This window comes from Corvus hawaiiensis, chromosome 6, assembly GCF_020740725.1.
Source record: "Corvus hawaiiensis isolate bCorHaw1 chromosome 6, bCorHaw1.pri.cur, whole genome shotgun sequence".
NCBI classification, from domain to species: domain Eukaryota; kingdom Metazoa; phylum Chordata; class Aves; order Passeriformes; family Corvidae; genus Corvus; species Corvus hawaiiensis.
The window spans coordinates 6,741,456-6,761,289 of record NC_063218.1 but is presented as its reverse complement, the minus strand read 5'-3'; the positions used below and the strand labels follow the sequence as shown (position 1 = coordinate 6,761,289).

The 19,834-nt window shown below is 37.0% G+C and overlaps 1 protein-coding gene across 3 annotated transcripts in view; it reads left to right on the top strand.

Annotated features, from left to right (window-relative positions):
• Positions 1-19,834, top strand: part of PPP2R5E (protein phosphatase 2 regulatory subunit B'epsilon) — a 74,206-nt gene extending 54,372 nt beyond the window's left edge. For all 3 annotated transcript variants that reach the window (XM_048307710.1, XM_048307709.1, XM_048307711.1), the window contains 10 exons: positions 2,395-2,487; positions 6,479-6,609; positions 6,694-6,753; positions 7,382-7,490; positions 8,472-8,525; positions 8,624-8,674; positions 9,491-9,610; positions 10,716-10,843; positions 12,639-12,740; positions 15,351-19,834. In XM_048307710.1, coding sequence (XP_048163667.1) covers positions 2,395-2,487; positions 6,479-6,609; positions 6,694-6,753; positions 7,382-7,490; positions 8,472-8,525; positions 8,624-8,674; positions 9,491-9,610; positions 10,716-10,843; positions 12,639-12,740; positions 15,351-15,450 — 948 coding nt within the window. In that variant the 3' untranslated portion in view covers positions 15,451-19,834. The remainder of the gene's footprint in view (positions 1-2,394; positions 2,488-6,478; positions 6,610-6,693; positions 6,754-7,381; positions 7,491-8,471; positions 8,526-8,623; positions 8,675-9,490; positions 9,611-10,715; positions 10,844-12,638; positions 12,741-15,350) is intronic.

Sequence of the window (19,834 nt, the reverse complement as noted above, 5' to 3'; positions counted from 1 at the left end):
GATTTAAAAATTATTTTGCTTTCCCAACTGCTTTGATGCACAAGTGTTTTTCAACAACTTCAGCAAGAGCATTGTGAGGATGACACTGCTGGCAGTTTTTCTTTACTGAGGGTGGTTAATATTCATACGAAAGTGCACAGGTGTTGGCAGCTGATCAGAAAAATGAATGAGAAGCTGCATCCCTATCTAAGTTCTCCTTCGTCTCCCCGAGTCAAGTTTTGCTTCCAGGTGTTTGTAGCAGGATGCATGCTCACTGAGTAGCATCCCTTCCTCTGTATTTCAGTTGTTAGAACAAGGGATTTTGAGACCCCCATGTGGAGTAACACTGCATCCACATCTGGAGTTACTAGCACAAGATAATTGTGGACCTGTTAGAGTGTGTCCAGTGAGGAGGGCACAAAGATGATCAGAAGGCTGGAGCACCTGTCCTGTGAGCACAGGCTGAGAGACCAGGGGTTGCTCATCCAGGAGAAGAAAAGGCTTCAGGGAAACCTCGTTGCAGCCTTCCAGCCCTTGTGAAAGGGAGCGCATAAAAAATCGGGGGAGACTGACTTTTTACATGGTCGGATAGTGATAGGGCAAGGAGAGGTTGAGATTACACTTTAGTAAGAAGTTCTTAACTGTGGGGCTGCTGAGGCCCTGCCACAGGTTGCCCGGAGAAGCTGTGGCTGCCCCATCCCTGGAAGTGTTAAAGGCCAGGTTGGATGGGGTCCTGGTTAGATGAGCTACATGGTCTAGTGAAAGGTGTCCCTGCCCATGGCTGTGGGGTGAAATGAGATGATCTCTAAGGTCCCTTCCAGTCCAGACCGTTCCATTGTTCTATGATTTTGAATGAAGAACATAAGCTAATACTGGAGAAAGCATCATTGATACTAATGCAGTAAATTTCTTTATAGAAAATATAGATGAAGATCCTGTGCGTATTAGTCAGGATAATGACTCACACCACTGGTAAATTTGCAAGAAGTTTGCTTGAGTAACAGTTTGTGGAGTTTGGGAGTTCTTGTGAGCAAAGGAGCACAGTTGATCTCAGCCTGAAATGAGGATTTTATTTTACAGCTGCATGCACAATCCTGTGAGCGGTTTGTTTCATTCTTTTGTGCTCTCTAATTCAGAATCTGTTGAAATGTAGGTTCATCCCCCATTTATATTTAAATTTCACAAAAAATAAGAATCTTCAAAACTTCAAGGCAGCTCTGAGGAGCTGTGTCTGCCTGGAAACAGCACATTCAATGACACTGGTGCTGTAGTTCAAAAAGTCACTACTTGCATGGAAATGATGGAATTTCTTATCCAGTGGATGACTTACCATTGTCAAGAAGAAATTCACTGAAGTATTTGTGAGAAGTCGATGGAATTGAGTTCCTGATGATTTAGTGTTAGCATTATGTAAGCTGTCACTTTGCCCACAACTTATTTCTAAACCTCTCTCCTGCTTTTTGATTTCCCGTTGCTTCCTTTGAGAAGTCCGAGATCACTGACGTAAAGTAGCAGCAGCAGTTTTGCAGCATATTGCTGTCATGGAAAAGTTTAAAATGATTTTAAAATGTAATTTTTACGCTTCCTTTCTCCTTTCAGTATCAATATTCATACTCACTAAAGACAAAAAGGAAAAAGTTTTCAATGGCTGCTCTTTATGAAAAGGTTCTGCAAAGAGAATGGCTGGCTGGTAGCTCATTATCAGTGACAGATCAGAGTTGCTGTCTTATGAGGCCGCAGCAGTCTCTGTTTCACTTCACTTCCTCGTTCCCTGGTTTTTATACTCTTCTTTTTCTCCATTAAATGAAAAGTCTTGCTGTCCCACTGAATAGTTTAGGTAGAGATGGAATTGCATGAAAATAAGCAGATTTTCTCCAGCCCTGAGGCTAATCTTTACAGTAAGTTAGGAACTTCTGAATAAATTCTGGTTTGTATTCTTCTTCTGTGTTTCAAGTTGTACTAGAACACTACTCTAAGCAGTTTCTAATTTAATTTAAATATTTCCAGCTGTTTCACCAACCCTTTCAGAATTGTAATGTCTGTATTTGATGTGACTTCAGCAGTTCAGAGGGCAGTTTAAATGTGCTTCCCAATTACTCTAGGAAACTTTACAAGATGATAACAAGCATTACAAGATGGCAGTGCCTATTCTTGGTGATGAAATGTCTTTGACTGGAGTTAAATAAGCAAAGGCAGCTTAAAAAGCTCATGTAATTAATTCTAACTAAAGGTGGCAATTGGATAAAGGAGAAAAATATTTTCCATTATTTTAACCCTTGGTTAAAATAAGGAATTTTCCCTTGGGGAAAAATAAGCATTTAATCTAACAAAATAACTTAGGGAAACACTAAAAATATAAAGAGCAATTAAGTCATAAACTACAAACCCATGTTTTGTTTATTTTTTCTTTTGCAGCTTGTATATGAGTTTTTCATACGATTTTTGGAAAGCCAGGAATTTCAGCCCAGCATTGCCAAAAAGTACATAGATCAGAAATTTGTATTGCAGGTAAGCTGGTGTGTTGTCTTTAAAGGCTTAGTGTTGCTCTTGAAAAAAAAATTGCTTTAAAAAGGTTTTGTTCAGAAGTTGAAAGTATAACTTTATTTGCAACAGAAAAAGGCTAAACCAGCACCTACAATGAAAGTTTTCAATCTGTGGAGATAGTGGAAAAAGGTGTGTGTGTGTGTTTATATGTCAGTCTCTGTTGCTATAGATACATAAAATAGATGATTTGGATCCAGTTTTGATACCTCAGTCAAAATATTTGACTTTCTGGTTTTGAGAGGGAACTGAAACAGTAATTGAAAAATGAAAAGTTTGCTATCAAGTAGTTTCAAAATGCTGCTCTCTCTATCTAGAGAGACTACTTAAACACCAGTTTTAATGTGTCTTACTTAATATTGTTTATATATACGGAGGTGGTTGAAGGAAGTTGTTTTCTGGGATAAGCCAGGACACTCCACAGATACATTTTTTTGTCTTCAGATTTGACGGCAGGCCTGTCTTGAGGTTTCTTTTCCCTTCATCAATTTTTGTATAACTGCAAAGTCAGAAAGAACTTTGTGCTTGCTGCTGTCTATAGCTTGCTTTTGAAATCAGGGGAGTTTAGAAAGATTAGTTAGAAAAGGGAATTCCTTGCAGGCTGACAGTTGAATGAGAAACAAACTAGAGTTGGCAGGAGATACTCAGCATTTCTGAAGACCTTTCTCTTGCCCCGTATCACTTGTGGAGCTTTTATTTTCCCCTCTAGTGCTCAGGCAATAAAAGTTGTGCTTTTACTGTTAATGTATGTTGTTTGGATGAAGAATACCTGAAAAACGTAGTGAAAAGAGCAATTTCTTTCCTAACATTCAAAGTTTCGAAGAAAGGACTTCAATTTCCTTCTCAGTATCACAAGACCACCTTCACCCTATGAAAGCAATAGGATATAGTTATGTTTTTATTTTATCCACCTCCTAAATACAAGAGAATTTTTCATCTGGATCAAACTTCTGGTGGTTTCCTTTTTGTTCATCTCAGTAGTGATTTGAACAAGGAGGTGCACCAATGTGTTCATCCAGTACCTGGTGGAGATAAAAGAATATGCATGGTAAATCATTCCTGACAGGTTTTTGCAGGCCTGTTTTAGTTTGATTAGATAGAGCACGATTGCATCAGGATGAATGCATGTGCTCTCCTTCAAAATCTAGTAAAAATAATTCTCAGATGCTCCTGTTCTGTGCTGCTGAACTTGGTCATGACTGGCAACATCCCACTCACACCCTTTTAAGACTTTCAAAACTGTCAGTTTGGCACAGGAGAATAGGTCTAAACCAAGGATCTTAATTTTTTTTTTTTTAATCCTGCTAGTTTTCATTAAATCTACTAAATGGAAGAATAATATCTACTGAAAGAGGTGAATATGAGATTTTAAAACCTACGTATAAGAAAATGTATGATACGACAATTAAGAGGTCAAAGGAGTTCTAAGGGTTCCTATGTTCTTGCCATGTGGTTTGGTGATGCATGTTTTTATATTGCTGTGCAGAGTGTGTCAATTTAAAATGCCCATTTTTCTATAAAAAGTTCTATTCAGCCATATATAGAGATGTATATATATACACACACAAGCAAGTAGATATATTTCCATGTGTGTAAATACTTTGTGGTGAGCTGTAGGAACTGGGGTGGCCTTCCACTTCCTGTTGTTATTTGTTGTGTGTCAGGAGTAACTCCTGAGTATTTGCAACTAAGACCACTTACAGGAAAGCAATTTGAGACTTAAGAAAATTAAGTATTTTGGTGTCTCATGACACTGACAGCCCAAGTGGGACAGTATTTGGAATCAGCTTTTTCTCAAAACTGATTTTTAAATTTTTTTTTTTAAATTTTAATGAAGTGTTTCTTGGCAGTAAGGATGCCTTTATGGAAAAAAAATATTTAAAAAGATACAGTTTTTTTAATGGACTTTTTTCAAACTTTTTTGCTTGTTTTCTTGCTTTTTGCATTTGTTTTTTTAAGTATAGCTGTGTTTCTGGCTTTCAGCTGTATGTTTTAATAAAATACTGTATTTACCAGTGTAGCTGTTCATTTCTAAAGCCTGCTTATGTACAGTTTGAAATGGTTGGCAGTGGTTGCTAAGAGACATACAATTCAAATATATCCACAAGTCTCTGTGTTATGTAGGTTGCTATTTTGGAAAATTAATTTCCCTTTTCTATGTATGTTTAGAATAGTCAACATAAATTATAGAAGTCTTGCAGCTCATCCATAAAAATAAGACTTTACTGTTGAAACCTGATAACAAATTGGACATAGCAGAATAACTGTCTTATTTATTTATTTTTTTTTTTAATGAGACACTGAGTCTTAGTTTAGCAGTGTTTTCAGAGAGGATCTGCATAAGAGAACTGGAAATACAAATACTTTTCAATCCAGTAAGAAAACGAAAAACCTAAGTGCTTCCAGCTGTTTGCTATCTTAGGGTGAAATGTGCTATTTGGGGAAGGATGAGATGACTATTTATTTATTTAACTCTAGAACTAATTGAACAAAGTAATGTGTTTATAACCTCTGGAGGGCAGCTGACAAACCTCATACTTGCCTCATGAAATTCCCACCACAGATTCTTACTGCAAGGAAAATACAGTGAGGTCTCATTGCAAGCCACAGAAATGTTCAAAACAATGAGGAAGAATGTGTGCATCAATCTTAGACCTGGATGTTAGAAAGCAAAATCCCAGACAGTGTAACAACTTTTAATCATATTTTTTCTTACCTTTTTCACCTCCTCAAAGTTGTGTAGCAGTTTAACAGAGATCAGGTGTAGCATACATACACTGACATATCTACTTGTAATAGGTATTTATAATTTATCTGTTTGGGAACCTAAGATAATCTTGTTTTCTGCCACTCCTGTAATGATTTTCTGACAGCATCTTGCCCATTTGTAAGACCTGTTTGACAAACTGTCTTTATTTCTCCTGCAAGACAGGTACTGCTTGACAGTTAGTTTCTTTTTCGTGCAGGACAGATAGGGTTGCTTATAATTACTAAAAATTACCTAAAATTCCCTGTTTTCTGCATGTTTGTGGCAGTTGGTCGGGCTTTTTGCTTTTAAGTAAAGTTTACCTCTGAATTTATTCCATCCACCAGAATAGCCCATGTTGTGGTGTCACAAAAAATGAAGAAGGTAGCTGAGGGGAAGCTTATCTTTCATGGCACAGGATTCAAGGGGAACAAAACAAAGATCTGCAGGTGATATTCCTGCTGCTCATTTCATGCAGCTTCAGGTGTCAGTGTTTGGGATATATTTTGTACAATACCAGACACTGGAACACCTCTCTTGACTGAGTCTCACATAACTATTTTGCAGTTTAAGAGCTACTTAGTAAATGTGGGTTTTCTGTTGTTGGGTTTTTTTTCTTTGTTCACTGTTTTGGTTTGTTTTTTTTAATTGGCATTGATAGTGAAACCACCGTTTTGTTCAAAGTGAAGGATTAATTCCCTCTGATGCTTTTGATTTGTGTCAATTGGTGGAGATCCTGTAACAGCAGATCCAGTGCTGGCATGGACTTCCCTGTTGAGTCTTTCCACAGTGTGAAGGCCATGCAATCACTGGGAAGGCTTAAGAGCTCATCATATAAATTACAAGCAATTAGAAAAATGTGACCTTGACACAATGTTGTAGAACAAAGTATTAGAGCAAATGAGGATCTTTTGGTTCTGCAGAGTCAGGGAATGGTGGATTGTAAAAAGCAAACTGTCTTATCATGTGTATTTTTGGGGAGAAGGAAGCATTTGGGAACCAGTTAATCACAAATTTATTATTCTGAGTTTTGTGATGTTGTACTGAGGTTCCAGCAGATTTTTTTTTAATACTGGAGATCTACTCTTTGGGTACCATGGATGTCAAATTCTTTCATTCACGAGTTTTCATGAATTCAGTTTCATACAGAAGCCTGTGTGCCGTACTTGTCAAATGTCTCCTGTTTCAGTTCTCTTTTTCCTTTAAACGCAGCTGTTGGAGCTGTTTGACAGCGAAGACCCTCGAGAACGAGACTACCTAAAAACAGTCTTGCACAGAATTTATGGCAAGTTCCTGGGTCTTAGAGCGTTTATCCGAAAACAGATTAATAATATTTTTCTACGGTAAGTTGTGGAAGAAGGTGCTTTTCGCTTATGATCACTTTAGGAAACTGATATATCGCTTATATTTAACTTTTCTTTTTTTAGATTTGTTTATGAAACTGAACACTTCAATGGCGTAGCTGAACTGTTGGAAATTTTAGGAAGGTAAATGGGTCTTTATTTATTATCTAACTCGACTTCCCTTGTGGACACGTCAGGATAGTGTCAGATTCAGAAGAAGTATTACGATAATCCCTGATTCTGAAAACAGATGTGTGCACATGCTCATCTTTAAGCCCATGTGCAAATCTCTGTCACATCTTTGCCAAGAATATATAACTGTATGCAAGTTATAGCCAAAGTGTTGGATTGATTTTATGTGTATGAGTGCATTAATTAAGGCACACTTCATCCTTACATGCTGTAGGATTATTTTCTTCTGAGCACACTTAGCAGAGTGAATGTTTTGAGTGAATCTAATTTTGGTAGGTTAATTACTCAAGACCACCTTGCTTACATGAATTTACAGACCACATAGACAAGGTCTTATCTGTTTGGCAACAGGTTTGTGCAGCTGTTTATGTGATTATTTCTAATGGGAGCTGGATTGCTACCTAGGTATGTAGTGCCCTGCTAATATACAGCAGGACCAAAGTCAGCACCTGTTTACAAATGCTATTTGTAAACAGGTGCTGACTGCTAAATATATTTTAATCTAGGAAGTGCTTGTTCAGACCTCAGTATTGCTTTCTGTGATGATGACACTAACAAATATTTCTTTTCTGATTTTCAGTATTATCAATGGTTTTGCTTTACCTCTCAAGGCAGAGCATAAACAGTTTCTGGTGAAGGTGCTGATCCCTTTACACACTGTCAGGAGTTTATCACTCTTCCATGCACAGGTAGAAATTACAGAAATATTTTTTTGCTCAGTAAGAATTATATGTATATTTTTTAAGGTTGCTTTGTGAATTTCATTACCTGCACATAAAAAGTGGGGGGAAGTTCTGAAATGTGGAAAAAAATACAATAGATTTTTTCAAAATTCATTCAATATACTTTGTATGATAAATATCTAGCTTCTCTTCTGATGAGATAATTAAAAGAATAACATACATCTGTAATATTTTGGAAATTTTATTTAGTGGTTAAACTCTCTCACTAGGTTTTCCTCTCTCCTCTTCTCTCATTCTCACAAGTGTGCCTTTCCCATCCTCTCTCCCAAGAGGATGTTTGGGTTTCCTTAGTCTTGTGCTGTCAAGGCTCTTCTTCACCCTGGCAGCCTTCTGAATACTAATACCCACATTTTTGCATTTAATATTCTCCCTCACAGATTCCTTAATACTGCATTGATGCTCTCATACATCTTTTTATACCTCCAGCTTTCATGACGTAATTTTCCCTCTGATAACTGCTACCTGTTGTCTTTCTCTCTGATTTTCAGATAGTGCAGTATTTCTTATGGTGATAAAGCTCTGCTTTCTAAAGATGTTATTCCAGGTTTTAGCTGTGTCCACTCATCTTGCAAGAATTCTCACGACTTTGCTGTATAAAATTAGTAAAAAGACGCAGTTAAAGAGAATAGCAGAAGCTTCAAAACATTGTCTGTATGACTGTATTTAGAATTCCAGGTTGTTCTGATTTTTATTTTATATGTTACTTTGTCACTAATTGTTTGTGTAAAGTGTTCTGTTGTTTCTTATAAACTGAACTTTGAGTGGATTTGCACAGTGCAAACTGCATCTCAGTTTAAAATTTGATGCAGTTTGAGAAAGCTGAATAGCATCTTGCCTTAAGTGTCTCTTTTTCAAAGAATTAGGGTTTTGTGGTTTCTTTATAGAAATGTTCTAATTTTGTTCTCTTAAATTCTTACCTCTTTACAGCTGGCGTATTGCATAGTACAGTTTCTGGAGAAAGACCCCTCACTCACAGAACCAGTAAATATTTCTTTCATACTTCTTTTTTTTCCACTATGAATGGTTTACCCTGTTGAGAGTAAAGTAAAAAATCTAACTTCTATTTCCTTCTAATTTAGGTCATTAGAGGTTTAATGAAATTCTGGCCAAAAACCTGCAGTCAGAAAGAGGTAAGTGATATGCTAGTATTAAAAAAAAAAAAGTTATTTTGCTCTAGAACATAATAAGCAGGGAATCTTTAAATATTTCCTCATTGATAGCACATGCTGAAGTGAATCTTGGTATTATTTCTTGTTACGATTTTTCTATACTTTAATTCTGTTTTTGTGAACAATTTTGACTTTGAAAAGTTTGATAACTGTGGTTTCTATTCACAAAATAAGTACTGGTATTTCTGCAGAGAATTTTTTAGAAAGGAGAATGTAAACACAGATGAGGATAGGTTGGAAAACTGTTAGATTTGGAATTATTTATATGTGAAGGTAGTGTTTTTCCAGTGAGGATGAAAGATACTTTCTGTGGTGTTTACCTACTAAACATGTAAGAGATGCAGTTAAACATGTGCATTTTTGTTTCAGGTGCATATCAGTTTCCCTAGTGAGGTTTTGTGGAATAGAAAAACTGTTATTTTGAATATTGCTCTCAAAAATGAAGTAAAATTAGGAGAATCTCCTTAGTTATTAAAGTTTAAGCCTTGGACAGATCTTTGTATGAGACAAGGTTTTCAGCATGGGTATATATACTGGTGCAATTCTGAATTTCGTTGTAAAAAACCACTTTAAAAGCAGCACTTGAAGAAATGTTTTCAGGGACTGAGTCGAGAAGCTGCTAAAGGTAGAACAGGGGACATTTTTTGAGAGAGGGTCTTACTGAGCTAGTGAGGTTTCCATTTCTCCCTGGAGCAGTAGAATTTGAAGGTTACCAGCATTCTGCAGAACAAGATGATTTGGAGGTTTTATACTCAATGCTTTCTTTTTTGTCTTTAGGTCATGTTCCTAGGAGAGCTGGAGGAAATCTTGGATGTAATTGAACCATCACAATTTGTCAAAATCCAGGAACCCTTGTTTAAACAAATTGCCAAGTGTGTCTCTAGCCCTCATTTTCAGGTCAGTGGCAGAGGTTATTGTTTGGATAGGAATGTATAGTCTTCAGTTTCAAACATAACACCCCCCAAATGTAAATATTATTTTACGTTATGTTTTTACATACTTGTCTTCTGTCGAAGAGGATATGTTGGGGTGGAAGGTTAAGTCTGAGCTCCTTGAAGACTTGTTAGAAGTGTTTGGGGTTACAGCACAGAACTTGTCCTTCTGAGCCCCTCACAAATCCTTAACATGTGTCCAGGCAGACTTTGAGCCCTTCTCACTGTGAGTGACTGGTCCTGGCCATATAGACCATGGAGGATGTATTTGCTGCATGGTTTTGGTGCAATATTATGCAGTTCTTGTTTTCTGACTTGCTTCCTTCTAACCACGTAACCACGTGTCTGGTTAGAGGTGACAGAACCTGTAGCCTGTTTTAATCACATTGTATAATGGGAAGGAGGGGAATGAATGAGATGTAAATTGATATTGAAGAGGATATAGAGTTCATGGCCTGTAGTGTCTCCATATTAAGCCTGGTGATCTGTCCTGGCACAAAGACAGATGTGACTTTTCAGCTCTTCCTTGGACTGTGTCTTTTTTGTCATAATTTAGATCAGCATCCTCCCTCCTACCCCCCAGCTCCTCTCCAGGGTAATTACTGTCCTTAGGACCTTCCCCACACCTAAAGTTTCTCCTCTCTTATCCAGCCCAGCTGCTGGGCTTTTCCCTGTCTCCTTCCTCTGGTATTGCAGCAGTGCTGGGATACCAGAGGAAGGAGAACTGCACTCTTCCTGATTTTCAGGGAGAGGGGCAATGGGAAGTCTCTCTGCTCTCCCTTTCCCTCTCCATCTGCAGCACTGATGCTGTGTCTGCACCCAGTTTTTGGTGAGCAATATAACACATGGCTCAGGAAATAGAGTGGGTGCTGTGGGATCAGAACAACAGGATAAAAACTTAGTTCCATTAATGTGTGTTATGCTACTGATTAGAGTTGTTTAATTCCAAAAGTAATGACTCCTGTTAGCTGATCTTTGTGAAGTTTCTCTGTGATTAGTTTTTCCTTCAGAAAATCACAAAATTACAGGTATCTGAATTCCTGTTAATATTTTATTTCTTTGACTCAAAGGTGGCTGAAAGAGCGCTGTATTATTGGAATAATGAATACATCATGAGTTTGATAGAGGAGAACTCAAATGTTATACTTCCCATCATGTTTTCCAGCCTTTACAGGATTTCTAAAGAACACTGGAATCCGTAAGTTTGTGCATTTATGCTTTATGTCACCATTTGATATCCCACTGATAAACTTAGGGAATGTCTGCTGAAGAACATCTGAATGGGAGAGGTCCAGGCTCAAAGCTGCTTTGAGCAAGTGCAGCTCTGTTAATGTCAGTATATATTAGTCTGCACTTGAGTTTGTCTCAGTGTTTTTAATTAACTGTTATGTGTACAAAAATGGTTACCTTGTGGGATAAAAATAGACTTTCTCACAAGTTGGAAACAAGAAGAAATTAAATGTTACATTGTTATTGAAGGAAAAATGTTTCTCATCAAGTGTTTCTCCTACTCATTTTTTTTTATAAATGGGTTGGCTCTGATTGTAAATTGTCTAGAAGATGATCACCTGGCATTAATAAACTTTGTGGCTGTATCATGGACTGATACCTCTGGGAGACTTTTGGTGTTGGCATTTTTTTAAACATTCATGAAACATACAGACATCAGTATATTCTTAGGTTGGGTTGTTTTTTCTAAATTTATTTAAATACAGGTGTTCTCTATTACAATAATTGAGCAGTTACTTTATAGTGATATCCTGATAATTAGGTATTTTTATTTTAAACTGAATGACCTAATTGTTTTTATGAAAAATTCTATTACAGTTAGATGACATATATCCTATATTTTAGTTAGAAAGTTTTTCTAATTCAAGATGGTTACCATTTAGTAAACACAGGATTTTTAATGAGCTGTGCTATGTTCAGGTCCCAGTTGCTTTGAGACCTTACTGTAAAATATTTCATCTTTTCAAACATTGGTCTTTTTGTTCTGTACCTAGTCAAACTCTCAAGTTTGTGTGCTTACAGGACAAATCTAATGCTGCTGGAAAGCTTCTGTAACTTAACACTGATCACAAAAGAGCACTTTCCATGGCACAGTATTCCAGTACCAGTCTCCAACCTTTTATATTAGGCAATGGGATGCTTCTGGTAATGAGAATATTCCAGTATCCCAGTTCACAGAGTTTTCATACCCATAGAAATTTTGTTATACGAACCAGGCAAAGATGCATCGAAAATAAAGGAGATATTTAAAGAATTTTTATATTTATAAGAAAATTTTTCACGTAGGCAACAAAAATGAAAGTTTATTTAAAGAGATGAGAGAGACAGGGGTGCGTGGGAAATGGCACATAGTTTGTGTGCTGTAAGGATTAGCTCCAAAGGTTCCTGGCACTTGTACTGTTGATTCACTGCCTCTTGGCTAAAGAGCTGTTTCTTAAGCAGCCCTGGGTCTGAATATGGCAGCCAGAGTAGTGGATCAGGAACTGTGAAAGGGAAAATGGATATGAACTGTATGAGCACAAGGAAATCACTCTTGAAATACAGCTTTGTATTTTGCATAGATGCACTGAATATTCAGCTTCATAGAAGAGTCATAAGGAAATATGAATCACTCTCATTTTGTGTTTGAATTCTATTCCTTCTGCCAGCGTTGATGATTTGAATCTCTGAAGTTGCATTCAGAATTGCTCCACAGCATGAGGGAAGAGTCTGTAGTTATATGTAATAGCTTTCTGTTGTTGCCTTTCACCCTAGAGTTTTGGCCTGCTCCATTTCAGTAGTAAGCAGGGACATGAATGCTGATTCTCACCTTTAAGTATGTTAATCAAAAGTAGTTTCACTGAAATCGAAGAATTTACATAACCATACTTGCAGGAACAGAATTGGTCACAGAAAAGCTGGGAAGAGAAGACATTTTTATTTCACGTTTGATTTCACCTGAAACTAATGGATTCCTTTCTTTCTTCTTCTTCCATGTTTCACAGGGCTATTGTGGCTTTAGTCTACAATGTGTTGAAGGCATTTATGGAAATGAACAGCACCATGTTTGATGAGCTGACAGCCACTTACAAGTCAGATCGTCAGCGGTAACTTTTTAAAGCTTTTTTTTGCCAGCTGTGCATACAGCCTGCAGTTTAGTTCTCCCCTTACACTCAGGTGCAATTGCATAATCTCACACATAATAGACACTGCCCCATTTTTGTCCTTGCCTGCTCGTTAGGCTTCCCACTGCAGGATGTGAGATTGTGTGCAGGTTGTTCTTTAGCCTTTATTAAATACAGGATCCATTGCGTTGCTTGGGAATCCACATTCCTCATGCAATTCCTTTTTGACTCCACATTCCAAAAGATGTAGGTGTATCAAGAGCTTCAATAATAAAAGAAGAACAAGGGTTTAAAGATAAGACTTTGCTTAAAGACTTGAAAAAAAAAAAGTTACACTGAGGTTTGGAAAGAGACATGAGGGAAACCCCAAAGATTTGATTTTCCAAACTGCTGTTTGTAGGCTGGATGTGGTCTTAAAGCAAAGAGACATCTCTCAGCCTTTATGTTCTTATTCAGAGGTTCTGCTGTATCTGAGTCTTTCAGCATGCAAGATCCATTAAATACACCACTCATAGAGGCATTAGTTCAACTCCAGTGGCTCCTTGTCTTTTCTCCTACTTTCCTTAATCTTTATTTCTCAGTTACAGTGCAACATCTTTTCTCAAAAGTTTCACCTTATGCAAAGATTAGGTGAAAAAAAGGAGGAAATTTCAGGACCTTTGAGCAGTTTGCAGCTTCATTTAAGTCATATCTTTGCTGTGACTCACAGTTCCCCCAAGCAGTGCAAAGGACACTGCAGGTCAGCAGAGGTTTTTTAGGTAGTCCAACCTTGAAAGTCTCTTGGCTGTTGTAGTTATTTGATTTGTGTGACTGGAGTCACACTGGCCTTTCATTCCACTTTGTTCTAAACCCCAAAAAATCTGCACATAACAGGCTAGTTCATTAATATGGTGTTTTACTTTTAGAGGCTTGTTTAGAGATATATTTAAACTAAGCCAGATATTCTTAATATGTATTGATAAATAAGTGCCAAACTTCTAGTGCAGTTGAGACAACACCGTGTGGTTTCCTAGCGAAAAGGCAGAGAGTTTTAGGACTGATGGTCTAATCCAGCTGTTCACTGAGGCAGCTTGGTGACCTAAATCAATTTGTGGTTGCACTTTGCCCCTTAAGATGAGGAATTTTGCTCTGAACAGGACCAGACACTGCAGTGGTGTGTCTCATGTCTGGATAATGGCGGAGGTTTAGTGGCTGAACTGCATGAAGAATTTATTTTGCACCTGCTGACATTATTTCCTACCAAGGCTGGTGCTAACCATTTATCCATTTTTATTTACTTCTTATAATTTTAAAACATGAATGTATAAACTTTTTTACCTTACTGTTTCCAGAAAATTTTTAGCATTTAATAAAGCCACATTTCAAAAGGATAGCTTTGATACCACTACAAGCTTGAGGAGAAATACGTTCAATATTACTGGCTAGGATAGGTCAAATAGGTAAGTGGGGTGAGGTGATCATCCTCTAACAGGCCTTTAGGCAAGCAGGCATGTATTTCCTAGTGATTAGAAGATAAATATTGGTAAGTAGCCTGAAAACGTAAGGCTATTTCACTTATTTTTGTATTTAAAATACTTTCTCGTAACAATAGGCTCTTTTTTTTTTTTTTTTTTTACTGTTCTTCAGGGATTTATCTGAAAGTTGTTTGTATTTTTTTACATGTTCAAAATCCTCTTGGGAAATCAAAATCCCAAACAAATGAACCAGATGTTGGCATTTTGACTGAAGCAAAATGTGTAGGAATGTTTCTAATCCACTGAAATACTTTTCAAGACTTGTGTAATGTGACTGGCAGAGAATCTGTGTATCTGTCATTGTTAGATTTCCATTTCATCTAAACCTACAAGGTGATGTAATAGAACTTGAAAGCATTTTGTGCCTTGCAGTATCGAGGAGATTTATTCACAGTAAGCTATGGCAGAGACAGGAAATTTAGAAAGCAAACAATGCAGGTAAAGTAAATGTTAGGTTTGCTGTTTAATTTCCTCAAATCAACCACTGAAGTCTGTTGATAAAGCAAATGCTACATAGATCTTGCAGGAATTTGGTGTGGAAAAAAGAGTAACTCACTGAACAAAAGACACATCTTGTAGGTTGAACTTTGCCTTGGTTGGTGCCTAAGCTATAGGGAAGCCAGCAGTCAATGTAAGTAAAAGCAGTGATTCTAAAGGAGTCAGGGAATGCTTTCCAGAAAGTGGCTGTGATTTATAAAATTATTTATATGCTTAAATAAATATAAAAATAATTAAATAACTTAGTCCAAAATGTTAATTTTTATAATTTTGACAGATCAATTCTGTAATAAAAGTCCACTGGGTTTTTTAAATTTCTCATTGCAAATTAATGTCTTTGAACACTGTCACTTTGCTCAGCTAATATTTTAAGCTCTTCTCATACTACTTTGTTTAGTTATATTTATGTAGGTAACAAAGAAAAAAAAAGAAAATATAAAAAAAAATTAAGTATGTTAGGAAAATTGCAGTTGTGTTCAAGAAAATTAGTGCAGCTAATTAATGTCAACTGTATGTTTTTTAACATAAATATTATACAGTCTTCTCTCCTGCTAACTCTTTGTTTTATTTCATCTGTCAGTGAGAAGAAGAAAGAGAAAGAGCGTGAAGAACTGTGGAAAAAACTGGAGGATTTGGAATTAAAGAGAGGTCTTAGACGTGATGGAATAATTCCAACTTAACAAAAAAACAAAACAGCATTATTAACCTGTGGAGTCACACATTTATGTAGTAGAAGATGGAGCAACAGTTTTCTGTATTGTGCAACTTTACAGTAGATTTCACATTTGTTTCATTATTACAACAGCACTGTATATACCTGTCTCTAAGTAAAGGAAAAAAATAAGGACTTTAATCCAAAGTTTGGACAACAGATGGACTTCTCAGAACTTTGCAAACATAATCATTGTTTTAACCCTTCTTTAAAACCAGTCTTCAAAGATCTGTTGATGAAAATTGCAATGTCAGATTCCATTGTCAGGACCTGTTCCTTATTTATCGTTAGCAGAGAGTATAATACGACTTTCAAATGTGAACAATCTTAAAATTTAGCTTGTCTTTCTGCTAAACTGTTACGTGTATTTATAGTAAAAGAGAAAAAAGACTGTCATTTCCTTATGAGTTTGTGTAACATCCTCCTTCTCTGGATAACTTTACTGTAATTTGACTTTCTTTTCCTTTTGCACATCTTCATAAGTTGAATGTCCATTCAGATCAGGGCCATGAAAAACAGTGGTCCTGAATAAAAGTTTTGTTTACTGGTGTGAGCATTTTTTTAGTACCAGGCTGTCTCTGGTGCTTCCTTAATTTGAACATTAGGAGTTAAAAAACAAGTAGGTGATAAACATAGTAGGAAAGGGAGCTTTGGATTTGTGCACCTATTTATTGCAAATCCAAATTAGTGTCCACAATCCTTGGGAAAAAAGACGGGCAGTGGTAACACCCTGGACTTCAATACCTAACCAGTATTAGTGATGCAGCATTGGACAGACGTACCAGAGTTGGTTTAAAAACACTAATGGCTAAATTATTACAGTATGTTCTTACTGGACCATTTAGGAAGAATAAAGACACATGCTAAACCACCCAAGCGTGAAATTGATCTCCAATGGTCATGGGTCTAATTGGAAGTTGAGTTGAGATTGCAGTTTGGATAGTTTGGAGTTGTTGCCTTACTTTTTAAAATGTATTTATAAAGTGTTCCAGCAAAAGAGGATGTAGCCTCTAAGAAACATACTCTAGTGTTTTTGTGGTTCTAGTACTATTACTCATCACAGTACCAGCCCTATGGTCTTAGCTGGAAAGGATTCTGGATAATACACTTCTGCATTCTCATCTGGATGCTCATTCCTAACTACTGTATTTGTTACCAAAAGTGGTTCTACAAATGCTACTGAAAAAAAATTCTGGAAATCCTAATGTTCTGAGTATTAATAATAAAGTTTAAAATGCTTTTATATCAAAGGTGCATTGTGACCAAATTGTTTAAAACAAAAGAGAAAAAAAAATACAAAAACAAAGAAGAGGGCTGTATTATAAGTATACATTATTGGCTATCTGCTTTGTATTTGAAAGTGGAATCTTACATCTTTGGTAGGTAAAATGCTGATAAGACTTATGTACAGTATATATTTAGCTAATGCAGTTGCATTATTCTATACCGGAAGGTATGTGTTTCAGGATTTTTCTCCAGGATGCTTTTGAACTGTTATAGACATACGACAACGGTGAATTGATAATCCTAAACCATCAATCCAGCAGTATTTACAGTATAAAAATGAATTGGTGTTCATGAGTCTTTGTGATAGTTGCAAACATGAATTTATGACCTGTTGCCATTGATAGAAATACAGTATAAATACAAGCTTGTATATTTTTCTTCCTACCATTTAAATATACAGTAGAATTTGAAGTTTTCTTGTTTTCATGCACAGAAAAGAGGTAAAAAAGAATTCCCTCCTAGACTACTGACTGTTTCAGGATTATCAGGTCACAGTTTGTACTCCTGGGTCTGCACACACAAATGTTGTAAACTCAAGGTTTTGTAAGAACTTGACACTGTTAATTCTGGGGGAAAAAAAAAAAAGTGGAACTAGTCATATGCAACACCAAACACAACATGATTTTATGGGATTAATATGAGCTTCTTTTAAGAACATTGACTGGGACGCAATGTAAATTAGGCAGTTACTGTCATAGTTGAAACATTTTATTTTAAAGTGCTGAAGCAAAGGTGCAAGCTGAAATACTGAAGATTAAATAAATTTATAACAAATCATGTCCCTTAGCCCATTGATTTTGACAGTCTTTTATTTCTGTTACAAAAAAACCCCAACAACTTGCTAGTGTGATTTCTGTGTGAAATGATCATTTCACAGTACAAGAGTGTGGACTCAAACTCATGCTCAAAGACTATGTTCCATTGTGAAAAACTGAGAAAGAATGGAGGAATAAAACTTCATGTTTTTCACCTGGTGGAGTAAAACACAACAATGTGAAATTAGAAAAAGCACCTTGTCCTGTACTTAGAGTTTAGGTGAGTGTTGTTTGTTCATAACTATTTTTGGTTTTGCCATGTCATTCTGCTCTTGGTCATACAAAACTGACGAGAACCCACTGGGTTGCAATATTTCATTACCTCTGCCACGGGGCCAGTGGGGAGTGTCTGAGGTTTCCAGATGATTTATCACTTCTGAGAAGGGATGTTCCTTTAAGGAGGAGGAGATGATGTGCTGTTGTTCTGAAGTCACTTGACTCTAAAGGCTGGGTGCTGCACCTGAAGAAGCACTTGCTGCCAGGATCCCCCGTGTGCCGCCCTCCCAGTGCGATGTCCAGCCCCGCAGGGCTCCCACTGCTCCCGCTGGAGCTGCACAAGGAAGAGGAAGGCAGCCCATGGGCCTAAGTGTGATCAGTGTATCATAAATTATACTTTTGTTTGATTCTTGAGTTCCACAAACCACCTTTGTTTGTGTCAATGTTGTTCTTGACTGCTCGTCCGGCAGGCATTGGGTTGGTCCTGCGTGTCCTGGGCCATATTGGTCTCAGGGGGAAGGGTTGAGTGCTGTCTGCTCACAGGAGAGAGCTGCGAGGGCATTGGGTCATGGGGATGTAACAACTGTACAAGTAAAGTTCCTCTCATACCCTCTGAATTGACCACACGTTGCTTTCTTCATCTTGCACGTCTCCCTTACTGTTTTCCTTTCATGGCTTTCCAGTGTTTTTTGTCTCTCTTCCAAAGGATGGAATGCTTTAAATAAAAGTATTCTAATGCTATTGGAGGGTTTGCTAGCAGGGTTACAGTAAATTTAATCTTGGTTTTGTTAGCATAAGTAAAAGGGTTTAATTTATTTTTTTATCTGTTCTCATATATGGAAAAATCAAGGGTGTTGGAGCCAAGAATTGCTTGAGTAAGAAATGCAGCAGCTGTACTTACATTATATGTGCGTAAGTACAGCCTTAGGCTGTCTCACTCGATGGAAAAGAAAATAGATTAGGAGCTCTAAAAAGCTGTTTCGTGAGGAGTGCGGAAGATGAGATCCTTCTCCCTCCAAGTAAAACCGACCTAACTTCGAGTTCTGTCTTTGAAAACAAAGATGCTCTTTTCTCTTATTTGTGTGACACCACTCTCTCCCAAAGCAGTTGCCCTAAAAGAAGACAAAGGTGACGATGCTCGAGATTGGAGAATGTTTTTATTTACATGTGGCTTTTTTATTTTGCCTCATGTGCTTCCCTTAGCAGCTCTGGAGTGAGCCATGAATTAGTTTTTCCTAGTTGGTATGTGCAGCAGATTTTATGTAGCCCAGTTTTCCAGTTTTCCATTTTGAAGTCTATGAAACAGCATCTTGAAACAGAATGGAACTAATTTTGATTGAAAACTTTTATCCAAGTGTTGCTTCCCATCCACAGAAGCGTGCACTTTGTATCACGACCTCTCTAAGAGTTTTTGTTACTTGGATCACCTGCTGTAAATATGTTGTATTCATAACCTCATGGAGCCACGAGGAGTTTTCAAATATAAATAGTACTGATACATTTCTTGTTGTCCTATTTTTGATTGTAGTATAGTGAATGACCTGTCATGCTTTTTGTTTCAAGGTTAGCATTAGATCCATAGATCTTAATATTTTAGCATTTCATTGTTTAAGCAGGAGAGGGCAGCAAAAGTTCGTTTTTCCCCATAGGAATGCTCTGGTCCCAGTACTGTTTTTAAACTTAGATGCATCTAACTGTTTGTAGGTAAGGGGGAAAAATGAAACATTTTTTATATATATTAAAAGGTGCATATGAAAATATAAAGACTGGTCCAACCAGACTGTGAAAATGTCTTCTACTCTACATCCAAGTAATAATAAAAATATCTTCCACCTCTGGATAAAGTACAAGCAGGTCTTAAGCTCTTGGATTCAAATGTCATTCTTTGGAAACAGTTTACTTTCTTAAAAATGGTATCAAAGAAACTCAAACTCAATGGTGCTCCCAGCTATAAATGTGTAATCTTCCTCTTTTGCACATGCTCAAGAGGCTCTGTACTGTGGGTGCATCTAAATAAAGAAGCAATGAAGTGTT